The following is an 18,877-nucleotide window of genomic DNA, read 5'->3' as shown; positions in this document are numbered from 1 at the left end:
CCACATTACAGCAAAATTCTAAAGGGACAAAGAGTGTTAAAAAGACAAGCCTGAAGGCTCTGTGCCTCAATGCGATGAGTATTCATAATAAGGTGGATGAATTAACTGTGCAGGCAGCTATTAACTATTATGATATAATTGGGATTACGAAGACATGGCTCCAGGGTGACCAAGGCTGGAAACTCAACATCCAGGGGTATTCAACATTCAGGAAGGATAGACAGAAAGGAAAAGGAGGTGGTGTAGCGTTAAAGAGGAAATTAACGCAATAGTGAGGAATGACATTAGCTTGGATGATGTGGAATCTGTATGGGCGGAGCTGCGGAATACCAAAGGGCAGAAAACGCTAGTGGGAGTTGTGTACAGACCACCAAACAGTAGTAGTGAGGTTGGGGATGGCATCAAACAAAAAATTAGTGATGTGTGCAATAAAGGTGCAGTAGTTATCATGGGCGACTTTAATCTACATATAGATTGGGCTAACCAAGCTGGTAGCAGTGCAGTGGAGGAGGATTTCCTGGAGTGTATTAGGGATGGCTTTCTAGACCAATATGTCAAGGAACCAACCAGAGAGCTGGCCATCCTAGACTGGGTGTTGTGTAATGAGTGAAGACTAATTAGCAATCTTATTGTGCAAGGCCCCCTGGGGAAGAGTGACCATAATATGGTAGAATTCATTATTAAGATGGAGAGTGACACGGTTAATTTAGAGACTAGGGTCCTGAACTTAAGGAAAAGTAACTTTGATGGTATGTGACATGAATTGGCTAGGATAGACTGGCGAATGATACTTAAAGGGTTGACAGTGGATAGGCAATGGTAGACATTTATAGATTACAGGATGAACTTCAACAATTGTACATCCCTGTCTGGAGTAAAAATAAAACGGGTTAAGTAGCTCAACCGTGGCTAAAAAGGGAAACTAGGGATAGTTTTAAATCCAAGGAAGAGGCATATAAATTGGCCAAAAAAAGCAGCAAACCTGAGGACTGGGAGAAATTTAGAATTCAGCAGAGGAGGACAAAGGGTCTAATTAGGAGGGGGAAAATAGAGTATGAGAGGAAGCTTGCAGGGGACATAAAAACTGACTGCAAAAGCTTCTATAGATATGAGAAGAGAAAAATATTAGTGAAGACCAATGTAGGTCCTTTGCAGTCACAATCAAGTGAATTTATAATGGGGAACAAAGAAATGGTAGACCAATTGAACAAATACTTTGGATCTGTCTTTGCTAAGGAAGACACAAATAACCTTCCGGAAATACTATGGGTTCGAGGGTCTAGTGAAAAGGAGGAACTGAAGGAAATCCTTATTAGTAAGGAAATTGTGTTAGGGAAATTGATGGGATTGAAGGCTGATAAATCCCCAGTGCCTCATAGGCTGCATCCCAGAATAATTAAGAAAGTGGCCCTAGAAATATTGGATGCATTGGTGATCATTTTCCAACATTCTATTGACTCATGGATCAGTTTCTTTAGACAGGTGGTTAGCTAAGTGGGGTGCCGCAGGGTTCAGTGCTGGGACCCCAGCTATTTACAATATATATCAATGATTTAGATGAAGGAATTGAATGTAATATCTCCAATTTGCAGATGACACTAATCTGAGTGGTGGTGTGAGCTGTGAGGAGGATGCTAAGAGGCTGCAAGGTAACTTGGACAGGTTAGTTGAGTGGGCAAATGCATGGCAGATGCAGTATAATGTGGACAAATGTGAGGTTATCCACTTTGGTGGCAAAAACAGGAAGACAGAATATTATCTGAATGGTGATAGATTAGGAAAAGGGGAGGTGCAACGAGACCTGGGTGTCATGGTTCATCAGTCATTGAAGGTTGGCATGCAGGTACAGCAGGCGGTGAAGAAGACAAATGGCATCTTGGCCTTCATAGCTAGAGGATTTGAGTATAGGAGCAGGGAGGTTTTACTGCAGTTGTACAGAGCCTTGGTGAAGCCACACCTGAAATATTGTGTTCAGTTTTGGTCTCCTAATCTGAGGAAGGATGTTCTTGCTATTGAGTGAGTACAGCAAAGGTTCACCAGATTGATTCCCGGGATGGCAGAACTGACATATGAGGAGAGACTGGATCAACTGGGCTTGTATCTACTGGACTTTAGAAGAATGAGAGGGGATCTCATAGAAACATATAAAATTCTGACGAGATTGGACAGGTTAGAGGCAGGAAGAATGTTATCGTTGCTGCGGATTTCCAGAACCAGGGGTCACAGTCTAAGAATAAGAGGTAAGCCATTTAGGACTGAGATGAGGAGAAACTTCTTCACTCAGAGTGGTTAACCTGTGGAATTCTCTACCGCAGAAAGTTGTTGAGGCCACTTCGTTAGATATATTCAAAAGGGAGTTAGATATGGCCCTTACGGCCAAAGGGATCAATGGGTATTGAGAGAAAGCAGGAAAGGGGTACTTAGGTTGAATGGTCAGCCATGATCTTATTGAATGGCGCTGCAGGCTCGAGGGGCCGAATGGCCTGCTCCTGCACCTAATTTCTATATTTCTATAGCAAGTGGTCAGGAAGGCCAATGGAATCTTGGCATTTATTGCAAAGGGGATGGAGTATAAAAGCAGGTAGCTAAAAAAGGTATTGGTGAGGCCACACCTGGAATACTGCGTGCAGTTTTGGTTTCCATATTTACGAAAGGATATCCTTGCTTGGGAGCACTGTATATAAGCCGGCCCCTAAGGCCTGTTCCTGATTCTGGAGTGTCTTAATAAAGACTGAGGTCACTGTTACTTTAACTCCCTGTGTGCAGTCTCATCTGTGTTAGGAACACAATAACTGGTGACTAGTATATGAATCCAACGCAAAGATGCAGCAAACTGTGGGCATCCTGGAGAAGTTCTCGGCGGGTGAGGACTGGGAAGCCTATGTCGAATGGCTAGACCAGTACTTTGTAGCCAACGAGTTGGACGGAGAAGGAAGCGCTGCATAAAGGAGAGCGGTCCTCCTCACGGTTTGCGGGGCACCGACCTACAGCCTCATGAAGAATCTTCTGGCTCCGGTGAAACCCACAGATAAGTCGTGTGAGGAGCTGTGTACACTGGTTCAGGAGCATCTTAACCCAAGGAAGAGTGTGCTGATGGCGAGGTATCGGTTCTACACGTGCCAGCGATCTGAAGGTCAGGAAGTGGCGAGCTACGTCGCCAAGCTAAGGCGACTTGCAGGACAATGTGAGTTTGATGGCTACCTGGAGCAAATGCTCAGAGACTTTTTTCTCTGGGCATTGGCCACGAGACCATCCTATGTAAACTTTTGACTGTAGAGACACCGACCCTCAGTAAGGCCATTGCGATAGCACAGGCGTTTATGTCCACCAGTGATAACACCAATCAAATCTCTCAGCACACAAGTGCGAGCAATGTTCATAAATTAACTGGAACTGTGTTTGCGAGCAGAAATGTAATGGGCAGAAACCACGAGTCGGCAACTGCCAACAGGCCTCAGGTGACCCAGATGACTCAGAGTCCGCAACAAAGGATGAATGCAAGGCAATTCACACCTTGTTGGCGTTATGGAGGCTTCCATTCAGCCTATTCATGCCACTTCAAAGGGTATGTTTGCAAGAGCTATGGAACAATGGGGCACCTCCAACGAGCTTACAGACGAGCTTCAAGCTCTGCAAAACCTGCTAACCACCATGTGGCAGAGGAAGATCGGTCTCTGGTGGATCAAAACAATTTTGAGCCTCAGAGAGAGGAGGCAGATGCTGAAGTACATGGGGTGCACACATTTTCAACGAAATGTCCACCTATAATGCTAAATGTAAAATTGAATGGCTTACCCGTAGCCATGGAACCGGACACTGGCGCTAGCCAATCCATCATGAGTAAAAAGATGTTTGAGAGACTGTTGTGCAACAAAGCACTCAGACCAGCGCTGAGCCCCATCCACACGAAACTGAGAACGTACACCAAAGAGCTTATCACTGTCCTGGGCAGCACCATAGTCAAGGTCATCTACGAGGGCACAATGCATGAACTGCCAATCTGGATTGTCCCGGGCGATGGCCCCACACTGCTTGTAAGGAGCTGGCTTGGCAAAATCCGCTGGAACTGGGATGTCATCCGAGCACTATCACATGTCGATGATGCCTCATGTAACCAGGTTCTTAACAGATTTCCTTCCCTTTTTGAGACAGGCATTGGAAACTTTTCTGGGGCGAAGGTGCGGATCCAATTGGTCCCAGAGGCATGACTCACTCACCACAAGGCGCGAGCCGTACCTCACATGATGAGGGAGAGAGTGGAAATCGAGCTGGACAGGCTGCAACGCGAGAGCATCATCTCCCCAGTGAAATTCAGTGAGTGGGCCAGCCCGATTGTTCCAGTACTCAAAAGTGATGGCACGGTCAGGATTTGCGGCGATTATAAAGTAACTATTAATTGTTTCTCGCTACAGGACCAACACCCGTTACCTAAGGCAGACAACCTATTTGCGAAGCTGGCAGGAGGCCAGACGTTCACCAAACTCGATCTGACTTCGGCCTACATGACGCAGGAGCTGGAGGAGTCTTGGAAGGGCCTCACCTGCATCAACACGCACAAGGGACTGTTCATCTACAACGTTTGGAATTCGGTCGGCTGCAGCGATCTTCCAGAGAAACATGGAGAGCCTACTCAAGTCGGTACCACGCACGGTGGTTTTTCAGGATGACATATTCATCACGGGCCGGGACAGGGCCGAGCACCTACAAAACCTGGAGGAGGTCCTCCAGCGACTGGATCGCGTAGGACTGCGGTTGAAGAGATCAAAATGCATCTTCATGGCAACAGAAGAGTTTTGGGGAGAAAGATCGCGGCGGACGGCATTCGGCCCACAGACGCCAAGACAGAGGCTATCAGGGACGCGCCCAGGCCACAGAACGTCACGGAACTGCGGTCGTTCTTGGGACTCCTCAACTATATTGGTAACTTCCTAACGGGGTTAAGCACCCTCTTAGAGCCACTACATGTGTTGTTGCGTAAAGGTGAGAACTGGGTATGGGGAAAAAAACAAATAATTGCTTTTGAGAAAGCCAGAAACATTTTATGCTCCAACAAGCTGCTTGCATTGTATAACCCATGTAAAAGACTTGTGCTAGCATGTGATGTGTCGTCGTACAGGTGTGTATTACAACAAGTTAACGTTGCGGGGAAGTTGCAACCCGCCGCCTATGCCTCCAGGAGCTTGTCTAAGGCCGAGAGGGCCTACAGCATGATTGAGAAAGAGGCATTAGCGTGTGCGTTGGGGTAAAGCAAATGCATCAGTACCTGTTTGGCCTCAAATTTGAGCTGGAAACCGATCGCAAGCCCCTCATATCTCTGTTCGCTGAAAACAAGGGGATAAATACTAATGCCTCAGCCCGCATACAAAGGTGGGCACTCGCGCTATCAGCGTATAACTATACCATCCGCCACAGGCCAGGCACCGAGAACTGTGCGGATGCTCTCAGTCAGCTACCATTGCCCACCACGGGGGTGGAAATGGCGCAGCCTGCAAACTTGTTGATGGTGGCACAGCCCGCAGACTTGTTGATGGTCATGGAAGTGTTTGAAAATGATACATCACCTGTCATGGCCCGCCAGATTAGGACTTAGACCAGCCAAGATCCTCTGCTGTCCCTAGTAAAAAACTGTGTGCTGCATGGGAGCTGGGCCAGCATCCCTGTTGAAATGCAAGAGCTAATCAAGCCGTTCCAGCGGCAAACGGATGAGCTGTCCATTCAGGCAGACTGCCTGTTGTGGGGTAACCGCATAGTGCTACCCAAAATGGGCAGGGAGGCGTTCATCTCGGATCTCCACAGCACACACCCAGGTATAGTAATGATGAAAGCGATAGCCAGATCCCACATGTGGTGGCTCAGTATCGACTCTGACTTAGAGTCCTGTGTACCGCAATGCAGCGTGTGTGCTCAGTTGAGCAATGCGCCCAGAGAGGCACCACTAAGTTTGTGGTCCTGGCCCTCCAGACCATGGTCAAGCAGGCCCGTTTCTCGGTAAAATGTTCCTAGTGGTGGTGGATGCTTTTTTAAAATGGATTGAATGTGAAATAATGTCGGGAAGCACCGCCACCACCACCATTGAAAGCCTGAGGGCCATCTTTGCCACCCACGGTCTGCCTGACATACTGGTCAGTGACAACGGGCCATATTTCACCAGTGCTGAATTTAAAGAATTCATGACCCGCAATGGGATCAAACATGTCACCTCGGCCCCGTTTAAATCAGCCTCCAATGGACAGGCAGAGCGGGCAGTACAAACAATTAAACACAGCCTTAAATGAGTCACAGATGGCTCACTCCAAACCCGCCTGTCCCGAGTACTGCTCAGCTACCGCACGAGACCCCACTCGCTCACAGGGGTGCCCCCAGCTGGAGCTACTAATGAAAAGGACACTGAAAACCAGACTCTCGCTGGTTTACCCCAACCTGCATGATCAGGTGGAGATCAGGCAGCTGCAACAAAATGTAAACGATGGTCGTGCCACTGTGTCACGGGAAATTGATCTGAATGACCCTGTGTATGTGCTAAACTATGGACATGGTCCCAAGTGGATCGCGGGCACGGTGATAGCTAAAGAAGGGATTAGGGTATTTGTAGTCAAACTAGACAATGGACAAATTTGCAGAAAGCACCTGGACCAAACGAGGCTGCAGTTCACAGACTGCCCTGAACAACCCACAGCAGACATCACCTTTTTCGAGCCCATAACACACACCCAAAGGATCAACGACACCACCCCGGACCAGGAAATCGAACCCATCACGCCCAACAGCCCAACAAGGCCAGGCTCACCCAGTAGCCCTGCAGGGCCAACAACACGCCAGCCCAGCGAGGGCACAGCATCACACCAGAACAGACATTTGTACCGAGGCGGTCCACCAGGGAAAGAAAGACTCCCGACTGCCTCATCTTGTAAATAGTTTTCACTTTGACTTTGCATGGGGTGTGATGTGTATCTGTAAAGCATGCACTCCCATGTTCCGCCACCAGGGAGTGCATCCCTTGAAGTCCCAAGGGATCCCAGCATCCCTTGGGAGCACTGTATATAACCCGGCCCCGAAGGCCTGTTCCTGGCTCTGGAGTATCTTAATAAAGACTGAGGTCACTGTCACTTTAACCTCCCTGTGTGCAGTCTCATCTGTCTTAGGAACAAAATAGGGGAGACTAGAACTAGAGGGTAGAATAAGGGGCCCCCCATTTAAAACTGAGATGAGGAGAAATTTCTTCTATCAGAGGGTTGTGGATCTATGGAATTCACTGCCTCAGAGAGCTGTGGAAGCTGGGACATTTGAATAAATTTAAGACAGAAATAGTTTCTTAAACAATAAGGGAATAAGGGGTTATGGAAAGCGGGCACGGAAGTGGACCTGAGTCCATGATCGGATCAGCCATGATCGTATTAAATCGTATGGCCTACTCCTGCTCCTATTTCTTATGTTCTTGTGTTCTTATCTCCTCACTCAGAGGTGAGAGTGCAACTACTGAGCTAACCTGGCAGAGTTTGATTGTAATTTTCTCCAGCCTCCAACCAAAATACATCACAATTAGAATATTTAGGACAACTTTCTTCAGTTCAGATCATACAGCCTGCATGTTTTCAATTGTTCCCCTCGGTGAAATCGTCCACTGACATCACATATTGGAGCATGCTGACTATTGTCTGATATGTGCTGGTAGGAGGTGGTGCTTTCGCAAGTACTTGGAAAATTATCTCCATATAATCTTGGCAAGATTTATAGGGTTTAGTCTGAGTAGAAATGTTGTCCTGGTGATGCGGATAGGAGGATAATGTAGGCGTGTTGATCTAAATGGACTTTACTGTCTGTTCCATCAATATTTGATATCAGCAGTCGTTTGGACAAATGTCAGACAACTTGTAGCTAGCATCCAGTTCTCTGTTGCTAAGGGTAAATCCATCACTGGGAAATACAAGCTGAGTTTATTGAAACATACTTATGTGTTTTTTTCCCCCCCTTCAGATCCTGTATGAAATGGGGAAGATTTCAGAATGTGAGATCTGGCGGGATGAGCCCGCGTCTTTGGTAAGTTTCTGAACATTTCTGTGATGACTCATTGTGTACTGTCTGTGGCAGGGTTGATTAATTATTTGGGCTGGAGGCCCACTTAACAAGTTTTGGTGAGCTGTTGAGGGCTGGGCACCAACGTTCCCCCGGTCTTGCACCAATTGTGAGGCCCCGCACAGGCTTCTGGAGGAGATACTGCAAATTTAAAGAGACCGCGCATGAAAAAAAAATTACAGGGAACATTGCATAAAAATAAACATTGTATAAACATAAACATAAATTAATATAGTAGTCAAATACTATCTTAAATACACAAAATGTAGTGTAAAACAGTAAAATCTTCTGTTGCTAAATGAATGAAACAATTGATGGATTGATCCATCTCCAACTTCCCTTTCTTCTCCAAAGTCTTAAAGGGCTGGATTTTCGGCTTTGCTCATTTCGGGGTGGTATTGGTGGCGGGGTGGTAAAGTTTGCGCCAGGAAATAATTTGCGCCTCAGTCAGCAAAATTGGGCAGCTGGGTCTTGAGGTGTTGCACACCTTTTTTAGGGCGCTAGACCGGCTGAGCTTGTGAAAATCCAGAGCTAAAGAGCCGGCCTGGGTGTGCTCTAAGAGAGCTCTGGGAAGGAAAAAAAAAACCTGAAAAGAAACAACCAAAAACATTCCCAATACATAGCTGACGCCATCACAACATAAATCGCAAAAAAAATAAAAGAAAAAACAATCACACTTATCTGAGGTGGACATTACTTAGCTCACTGCAGCCGGTATAAGTCGAACCCCCTGTTTTCACGGGCGGTCCCAGTGGGGCGCATTCCTCGGTGTTACGGATTGGGCGGGACTCAAACATCGAGCCAGTGTCGCAACCAAGGGTGTTGCACACCAGCTCGCCCCTTCCAGGCGGTAATGCTCGCCTCCCACTGCCGAGACCGGCCCTGAAAACCTCGGCAGGGCGCTGGAAGCTGGCCGTCCGCCCAGAAAAGCTCGCTGCTGCCATTGCCGCCGCTCTGGGGTGAAAGCAGGCGGTCTGCACCAGAAAATCTAGCCCCTTGAACATGTTGTAGTCTCCCAAATCCATGCCCCTCTTTCTAACAATCCCATGTTTGAATCCCTCCATTTCGGATTCCATGTCTGCCACAGAACTGAAACGGTCTCGTCAAAGTCATAAATGACATAAATTGTGACTGTGACAAAGGAAAACTATCCCTCTTCATCCTTCTTGACTTGTCTGCAGCCTTTGACACGGTTGACCACTTTATCCTTCTCCAACGCCTCTCCATCGTCATCGAGCTGGCTGGGACTGCACTCGCCTGGTTCCATTCTTAGTTATCTAATTGTAGCCAGAGAATCACCTGCAACAGCTTCATTTCCTGCTCCCGCATCGTTACCTCTGGTGTCCCCCAAGGATCTATCCTTGGCCCCTTCCTATTTCTCACCTACATGTTGCCCATTGGCAACATCACCCGAAAACACGGTGTCAGTTTCCACTGATGACACCCAGCTCTACCTCACTGCCACTTCTCTCGACCCCTCCACGGTTTCTAAATTGTCAGACTGCTTGTTCTGGATGAGCAGAAATTTTCTCCAATTGAATATTGGGAAGACCAAAGCCATTATTTTCAGTCCCCGCCACAAACTCCGTTCCCTAACCATTGACTCCATCCCTCGCTCCAAATTCTGTCTGAGGCTCAACCACACTGTTCGCAACCTTGGTGTCATATTTGACCCTGAAATGAGCTTTCGACCACATATCCGCAGCATAACTAAGGCCGCCTATTTCCACCTCTAACATTGCTCGTCTCTGACCTTGTCTCAGCTCTTCTGCTGCTGAAGCCCTCATTCATGCCTTTGTTACCTCTAAACTTGACTATTCCAACGAATTCCTGACTGGCCTCCCACATTCTACCCTACATAAACTAGAGCTGATCCAAAACTCGGCTGCCCATGTCCTAACTCACGGCAAGTCCCGTTCACCCATGGCCCTTGTGCTCGCTGACCTAAATTGGCTCCCGGTTAAGCAACACCTCGATTTCAAAATTCTCATCCTTGTTTTCAAATCCCTCCATGGCCTCGACCCTCCCTATGTCTGTAATCACCTCCAACCCCATAACCCCCCCGAGATATCTGCGCTCCTTTAATTCTGCCCTCTTGTGCCTCCTTGATTATAATCGCTCAACCATTGGTGGCCGTGCCTTCTATTGCCTAGGCCCTAAGCTCTGGAATTCTCTCCCTACACCTCTCCGCCTCTCTACCTCTCTTTCCTCCTTCAAGCCACTCTTTAAAACCTACCTCTTTGACCAAGCTTTTGATCACCTCTCTAACTTCTCCTTATGCAGCTCGGTGTCAATTTTTCAATCTTATAATACTCCTGTGAAACTCCTTGGGACATTAAAGGCACTATATAAATACAAATTTTTGTTGTTGTTGATTACAAGTTACACTGAAAGCCTACGTGGTTCGAGTCCATAGGGCCTCCAACACAAGAAGTGTCCTCTTTTAAGTATGCTGAGAATGGGAGCCCGAGGCTTTGCAAGGCCTGAACTACAATTGTGTTACCTGGAGATCTTGTGGTTCGCGATCCACTCCAGTGTCGAAGTGGCAATGAGAGCCCCCATGCTGTCATATTCTGGGTACCGGAAGAGAAAGATGCAATGCTGATCTCTTTCTTTGGTAAAAGTGTCATGGAGATGAGCAGCCATGACGCGACTCTAAGATGGATAGGTCATATTCAAATACGCAGTGCCTTCTGGGTATGGAAATTAGCCATTGTGGCCCAGAATCACAGAACGGATCCTTTTAAGATTGGGCCGGAAAGAATCGCTTTTGCGAATTGATAAATTGAATAAAGTATTACTGTGTGTTCCTGGCTGCAATTCGGGACCGTCTCTGACCCACGGTAAGTAAAAGTGAATAGACTAGTGTGCAGCTCAAGCTACGGCTCACATTCTATTTCTGTCCCGTCCAGCAGGCCGGATTTTGCCTACCACTGGTATATGGTCTCATGGACTTCCTGCTAGAGGTCAGCTGGCAATTGAAGCATCATAGTTAACCTATCAGTCTTTATATTCATCAATTGGAACCTACAGCTGCTTTTAAATGAATTGTTCCATGTATTCTTCGAACATAAGAACATAAGAAATAGGGGCAGGAGTAGGCCATTTGGCCCCTCGAGCCTGCTCTGCCATTCAATAAGATCATGGCTGATCTGATCTTGGCCTCAACTCCACTTCCCTGCCCGTTCCCCATAACCCTCGATTCCCTTATCATTCAAAAATCTGTCTATCTCCACCTTAAATATACTCAATTACCCAGTCTCCACAGCTCTCTGGGGTAGAGAATTCCAAAGATTCACGACCCTCTGAGAGAAGAAATTCCTCCTTACTTCCATTTTAAATGGGCAAAACCTTATTCTAAACTATGCCTGCTGGTTCTAGATTCCCCCACGAGGGGAAACATCCTCTCTGCATCTACCCTGTCAAGTCCCCTCAGAATCTTATGCATTTCAGTAAGATCACCTCTCATTCTTCTAAACTCCAATGAATATAGGCCCAACTTGCTCAATATTTCTTCATAAGACAACCCCTTCATCTCAGGAATCAACCTCGTGAACCTTCTCTGAACTGCCTCCAATGCAAGTATAGCTCTCCTTAAATAAGGGAACCAAGACTGTATGCAGTACTCCAGGTGTGGCCTCACCAATGCCCTGTACAGTTGTAGCAGGACTTCCCTACTTTTATACTCCATCCCCCTTGCAATAAAGGTCAACATTCCATTTGCCATAATTACTTGCTGTACCTGCATGTTAACTTTTTGTGTTTCATGTACAAGGACCCCTAGATCCCTCATCATTTTGTAATCTCTCCCCATTTAAATAATAATTTGCTTTTTTTTCTACCAAAGTGAATAATCTCTCATTTTCCCATATTATACTCCATCTGCCAAATTTCTACCCACACACTTAGCCTATCTATATCCCTTTGCAGATTCTTTGTGTCCTCCTCACAACTTGCTTTCCCACCTATCTTTGTATCATCAGCAAATTTGGCTACATTTCACTCGGTACTTTCATCCAAGTCATTAATACAGATTGTAAATAGTTGAGGCTCCAGCACTGATCCCTGTGGCACCTCACTTGTTACAGTTTGCCAACCTGAAAATGACCCATTTATCCCGACTCTCTGTGTTCTGTTCGTTAGCCAATCCTCTATCCATGCTAATATATTGCCCCTAACCCCGTGAGCTCTTATCTTGTGCAGTAACCATTTACATAGCACCTTATCAAATGCTTTCTGGAAATCCAAATAAACGACATCTACTGGTTCCCCTTTATCCACCCTGCTCGTTAAATCCTCAAAGAATTCCATCAAATTTGTCGAATGTGATTTCCCTTTCATAAAACCATGCTGACACTGCTGGACTGTATTATGATCTAAATGTCCTGCTACTACTTCCTGAATAATGGACTCCAGTATTTTCCCGATGACAGATGTTAGGCTAACTGGTCTATCGTTTCCTGCTTTCTCCCTTCTTAAATAGGGGCGTTACATTTGCGGTTTTCCAATCCACTGAGACCTCTCCAAAATCCAGTGAAATTTTGGTAGATTACAACCAATGCATCCACTATCTTTGCAGCCACTTCTTTTAGGACCCTAGGCTGCAGTCCACCAGGTCCAGGGGACGTGTCCACTTTTAGTCCTATTAGTTTGCCTAGTAGTACTTTTTCTCTAGTGATAGTGATTTTTTTAAGTTCTCCCCTCCCAATAGCCCCTTGATTATCAATTATTGGGATGCTTTTAGTGTCTTCTACCGTGAAAACCGATACAAAATATTTGTCAAAGTCTCTGCCATTTCCCTGTTTCCCATTATTAATTCCCCAGTCTCATCCTCTAAGCGACCAGCGTTTACTTTAGTTACTCTCTTTCATTTTATACACCTGTAGATTACTGTTTGTTTTTATATTTCTTGCTTGTTTACTCTCATAAGCTATCTTCTCTCTTTTTTTTTAGTTGTCTTTGCTGGTTTCTAAAAATTTTCCAATCCTTTGGCCTGCCACTGTTCTTCACAATATTGTATGCCTTTGTTTTCAATTTGATACCATCCTTTATTTCCTTAATTAGTCACTAATGGTTCATCCTTCTCTTAGAGTCTTTTTTTCTCACTGGAATGTATCTTTGCTGAGAGTTATGAAATACCTCCTTAAATGTCTGCCACTGCTTATCTACCGTCTTGCCCTTTAATCTATTTTCCCAGTCCACTTTAGCCAACTCTACCTTCATACCTTTGTAATTGCCTTTATTTAAGTTCAGGACACTAGTTTGGGACCTAGCTTTCTCACCCTCAAACTGAATTTGAAATTCTACCATGCTCTGATCATTCTTCCCAAGAGGATCCTTTACTATGAGATCATTAATTAATCCAGTCTTATTACACATTACCAGATAAAATAGTCTGCTCCCTGGTTGGTTCCACAATGTATTGTTCAAAGAAACTATCCCGAATACACTTTATGAACTCTTCCTCAAGGCTACCTTTGCCAATTTGATTTGTCCAATCAGTATGAAGATTAAAATCGCCCATGATTATTGCCGTACCTTTCTTACAAGCCTCCATTATTTCTTGATTTATATTCTGTCCTACAGACTAGCTATTGTTAGGGGGCCTATAGACTACTCCCACCAGTGACTTATTTCCCTTATTATTTCTTATCTCCACCCAAACTGATTCTACATCTTGATGTTCTGAGCCAATATAATTTCTCACTACTGCACTGATCTTATCCTTTATTAACAGACTTACCTCACCTCCTTTTCCTTTCTGCCTATCCTTCTGAAATGGCAAATACCCCATAATATTCAGTTCCCAGCCTTGGTCACCTTGCAACCACATCTCTGAAATGGCTATTAGATCATACCCATTTATTTCTATTTGTACCATCAACTCATCTATCTTGTTATGAATGCTGCATGCATTCAAATAAAGAGCTTTTAATTTTGCCTTTTTACCATTTTTCCCTACTCTGACCCGACTTTCTGATGGACACTTATGTTTATACGCTCTGTCCCTTCCTGTCACACTCTGGTTATCATTACCCCTATCGCTATCCTGCACTATTGCCTTCTCCTTTCTCTTTGACTTTTAAAATTTCTGCTCACCTGATCCCCCCCGCCCCGCCCAATATTTAGCCTTATCAACAGCCCTAGTTATTCAATTCACCAGGACACTTTTCCCAACCTGGTCCCGACGGAACTGCTCCCTCTGATCCCAAACTGACAAAATTCAGGGATGTTCTTGTATGAGACTGTTGAGAACTGAAACATGTAATCATCCAGTTGTGAGGTATTATTACAATTCTCCCTTTATCCCCTCACATATTGGGGTGAAAACTTCCCCCCTCCATAAGCTCCATTCCTTGGAGTGGAGAAGCCTTATCGACCGGGGGTGGATGGATGGGCCAACCCGCCAGAAATTGCCGCTGGGGCAGAAGCGGCGGGAACGGGTTTCTGCTCCGCCCGTTTTCCCACCACTGACGACATGACATCCGCCCCAACTGGAAAATAAGTTCCAAACCTCCGGATTCTCCGCCCCATGGATTGGGACAGAGAAAAACTTTTTAAAAAACAGTAGGTGCGCCCCGTTTGGGGTGGGGCTCAATTTCGGCCCCATTGAGTCTTTTGCAGATTTATCCTTCTGTTTGGTTGAGGCAATGAGGGGGTCTTGAAAATATTTTTTCACTGAGCTAGGCCCCTGATGTCGATCTAAATATTTATTTCAGGATGTTCCTGCATTCCCAATCAAGACAACGTTCTGGGAGAGAAACTTGCCTTCAGTTTCAGGATGTTTAAAGATTTTTGGATGGTCAACATTCCTCACTTCTGCAGCTGCTGTAGGGCTCTTTGCGTATAAAAAGGGACTGCTGAGAAAGAATTAAGTAGGAGATACTTCGACACCCAGACCCGTCACCTCTTCCTTAATCCACAGTTTCACGGTCATCATCTGCCAGTTGTGCTAATCTTCTAAAAACATTTCCGCTCTACTGATTTATACAATCTTTTAGTTTCCCTTGAGGAAAACTACAGATGAAAATGTCATCATGAATCCTTATTTCTTTGTAGACTTTCCATGATTTTTACTCGAACTTACTGAGAGATAAGTAATAATTGAGCTTGCTGTTGATAATAAAAATTCATGGTTTTGCATGTGTCGGTTCTCTTTTGATACAACTTAGATTAAATTTTTCATGATTTTTACATGTTACATTAACACATTTTAGATTTTTCGAAGATGTCTTATACTATGTCTTATACTATTTCTTGATGATTGCATTCTTAGTTACTGTGTTCATGTGTTTTGATTTCTAAATTTCTGCCTATAATTCTGTTTAGCTGAACCTTATTACATAAACCATTGCATAATATGTAGAACTAAGTAATATTAAAACATCAATGATCCTCATTATTATCCATCTATCTTAGATAGTTATGCCTTTTTGAGCTCCTAAATTGCATTTAATGCCTCTGAGATCCATATGAAAAATAACGAACTTGCAGTAACACAGTTTGAGAAAAATTTACAGTGAGAAGTGTTGTACAGGAACACTAGATAGTATTATAACGTGGTCCTTCACTTCCAGGAATTCTCCAGGCCATCTGTGAAAACCTGATCAACTCAGCCAGTAGATTTTAGGCAGCTCAGGCATTCCGTCCGTACCATAAGTGTCTGTTTTATGAAGAATTCATTTTTTTTAAATGTTCATATCCGACTTTATAAATTGATGTTAACTGCATAGATTCACATTTATATTGATTAAAATAACACATAACAGTAATTTTTAAATATCAAAAACATGATTCTGATTTTATTCAACTTTAACAACCAGCATTGTGGTACCAGATATCTTTAACCAAGAGTCCCAATAGACTTATTAAAAATAATGACTGAAATGGACTGATAAGATCTTCATGCTGATATTACTCTGCACTTTTGGAATGTGAAGATCAGAAGGGAAACATTGAATGATTTAATCCTGACTTTGTGATTTGTGTTTGAGAATGAGTAAGTCCAGGCACTTTATGATATCTGCATTTTTCAATTTTTCTTCCTTATTCAGGTTTCCATATATTAATGAAAATAAAGTTTGAGACCTAATTGAGACCTACCAACATATACTCATTTTAAACATTTAAGTTCTGGACTAAATCCTAACCCTTCTGATCAGTCATTTGTTGGGCAAAGATTTTATTTTAATGTCTTATGTTAATGCTTTGAAAGTGTTTTATTGGCCAAATTAAGTTAGATTAAGAACAAAGTTACACATTAAAAATCAGGATCTAGATTGATAATGTCACAAAAGCCGAAAGAGTGAATTACCATTTTATTAAACTAATATATTAACAATGTAACTTTACAGTGCAAATGCATATAACAATGAATCCGAGATGTTATGAGTAGGTGTTAAACATCAATGTGAGTTCAGTGTAATTGTGCTAAAGCAGATATGGAAATACTGTGATGGACAGTGCAATTTGGGTATCAGTGTCTACGGCAAAATCAATGTATTTGAACATTCTACAGTGATGCTGATTCTGTCCCGTTTCCAAAGGCATTGGAGTGAATTTTTACTTGAGGAGCATATGGGTTTGGGAGCAGGTGGCGGGGTTAAAAGCACGGAAATTGACAGCCCGTCGGGAAGCTGACTCCAACCCGCCAACTTCCACATTTAAATGCAACATGTTTGGCTGCGTACGAGCAACCCCCTCAGGAGAGGCAGGTTGTCAATTTCAATACGTTAATAGCTCATTAAGGGTTATAGTAACATGGATTTTGAGATTTAACTGTGGGTGCACAGGTTTCCCGGGCTTCCTGGAGCTTGTCAGTGAAAGCAAGGCGAGTTCACAATTGAGGGGGCTGAAGAAATAGCAGGCAAATATTCCCATAAGTACTGACAGCTCACAGCTGCTTTCTTGCCTGATTGTGTGAAAGGCCTTTGTTCACAGTTCTTATGCTGAGAGGTTACTTTAATAACATTGGAGGTTAGTACGTCTGATCACTTTGGAGCTGTGATCCATCAGATCAACATGAGTGCCGCTTATGCTGTTTTACTTTGGACCTCAGATGAGGACCAAGATAATCAACAGCACCAGCAGAAGCAGCAACAGCCTGCTCCTCACAGACCTGCTGCTCCACATCCCTCTCATGGCACACCCGCACTTCCCTGCTAGCAGTGAGGTGGAGAACACTTTGCTGCAGATCAGTGGGGCGATGAATGGCCAAGGCTCGGATATCATTCATCCTATTTAGTGTGCAGGCCATTGGGGAAGGCCTGCATGCACTTGTGTGATTGCCGGGTCTGCTGCTCCATGCAGGTGGCCACTCTTTCCATGGACAAAGACATATCGCAAAGGCCTGCGACATCATGCCACTCATGCTTGAAACGGACTCCTCCAGTCTCTCTGCTGGTGTGCACAGTGTGGCTGGAAAGCCTGCCGGTCCAGCACACATTCTCTACTGCTGCTCCAGAAGCATCGTCTTCGTTGACAGCCCCCGAGGTTCAGCATCTGCATCAAGCTGAGCAGAGCTTGGAGCGTCCTGCAGCCTCTGACTCCCCATTGCTGTTCCTGTCTCCACGATCTGATCTTTGTCACTCATGATGCATGAGTCACCAGGTGAAAACCTAGTAGGCTTGAGAAGGCACTGGGGGATTTGGCGTGATACACACATTAGGATGTAGTTGAATGTACCACTGTACTTACCTCTCCTGTCCTGCGCTCAGTTCATTAAACTGCTTTCAGCATTGAATCCAGAAACGTGGCACCACACTCCAGCTGCTCACCTCATGAGCCACCTCCAGCTACGCCGCCTTGTTTTCACTGGCAGGCTTCTTCCTCCCATCAGTAGGAAACAGTATCTCCATCCAGGCCCTTACAACCCTCAGCAGCACATCCAAGGAGGCGTCACTAAAGCGAGGTGCAGATTTTGAATGGTGGGACTCCATTCTGACAGTTCCTTGTGTTGTACTCAAACCTCCAGAATCCATTAAATGTCATCTTTGCAGTGTCCCTTCAAATACTGTAGTTGAAATCAACTCATGTGGGTCATTATCATGCCTGCTCAACCTAATTGGTTGGGAAACCTGGAAGTCAGATGCAAATGCAGTGGCTGGGTTAAAAAGCCACTTACTGACGTGCTGCTCTTCCTTGTTTTCTGTGTGCTACTGAACCCGCCCCTCTGCTCCCAGTGCATCAGCAAGTAAAAATTACCCCCATCATGAGTTTAGTCTTTGTGCCTTATCCCTTTGTGATGTTTTCATTTCTCAAGTGCCTATGTGACTGTATTTTCAGTGTGCACATTTTCAAGCTGTAACATTTAAAAGTTTTATATTATCAATTGTAACATTTTATTTCTACACTGGTACACAGACAATGTAAATCTGGTGTCACCTATAATGTGCTGATAGATAAGCAAATCAGTGTTTTGTTTGAACTGTGTGGAAAGCTCATGCTAATGTCTGAACTGCTTGATAGAGCTAATGATGATTTAATTTTGCATAAGGCCACCAATCAGCACAGCAAGGTATAGGTCATTTCTTACTGGTCTATAGAATGTTAATGACTAATGCAAGTAACTTTGAGAAGTAACAAGTAACTTGTGCTAGCAGGTTTAGCAAAAGGAGATGCACTACACTTAAATAATATAACATTTGCTGTCAATTTTTTTTTAACAAATCATGTGGGATCTAGTGTTTTAAATCAAACTTGTGCTTATATAACATAAAATGAATACTGTTGGTTACTGATCTGGTAATAAAACTAACATGAAAATATTGCTGGGTAAAAGTCATGATTTAAAAATATCCTTGGA

The 18,877-nt window shown here is 44.5% G+C and overlaps 1 protein-coding gene across 2 annotated transcripts in view; it reads left to right on the top strand.

Moving 5' to 3' along the window:
* The window catches only part of mao (monoamine oxidase), a 270,332-nt gene extending 255,070 nt beyond the window's left edge, over nucleotides 1-15,262 (top strand). For both annotated transcript variants that reach the window (XM_070893439.1, XM_070893440.1), the window contains exons 14-15: nucleotides 7,975-8,037; nucleotides 14,793-15,262. In XM_070893439.1, the coding sequence (XP_070749540.1) occupies nucleotides 7,975-8,037; nucleotides 14,793-14,948 (219 nt within the window). In that variant the 3' untranslated portion in view covers nucleotides 14,949-15,262. The remainder of the gene's footprint in view (nucleotides 1-7,974; nucleotides 8,038-14,792) is intronic.
* Nucleotides 15,263-18,877: the final 3,615 nt, after the last annotated feature.

This window comes from Pristiophorus japonicus, chromosome 11 (genome assembly GCF_044704955.1).
Source record: "Pristiophorus japonicus isolate sPriJap1 chromosome 11, sPriJap1.hap1, whole genome shotgun sequence".
NCBI lineage: Eukaryota > Metazoa > Chordata > Chondrichthyes > Pristiophoridae > Pristiophorus > Pristiophorus japonicus.
The sequence above is the reverse complement of the archived record's forward strand: the minus strand, read 5'-3'. Positions and strand labels throughout refer to the sequence as shown.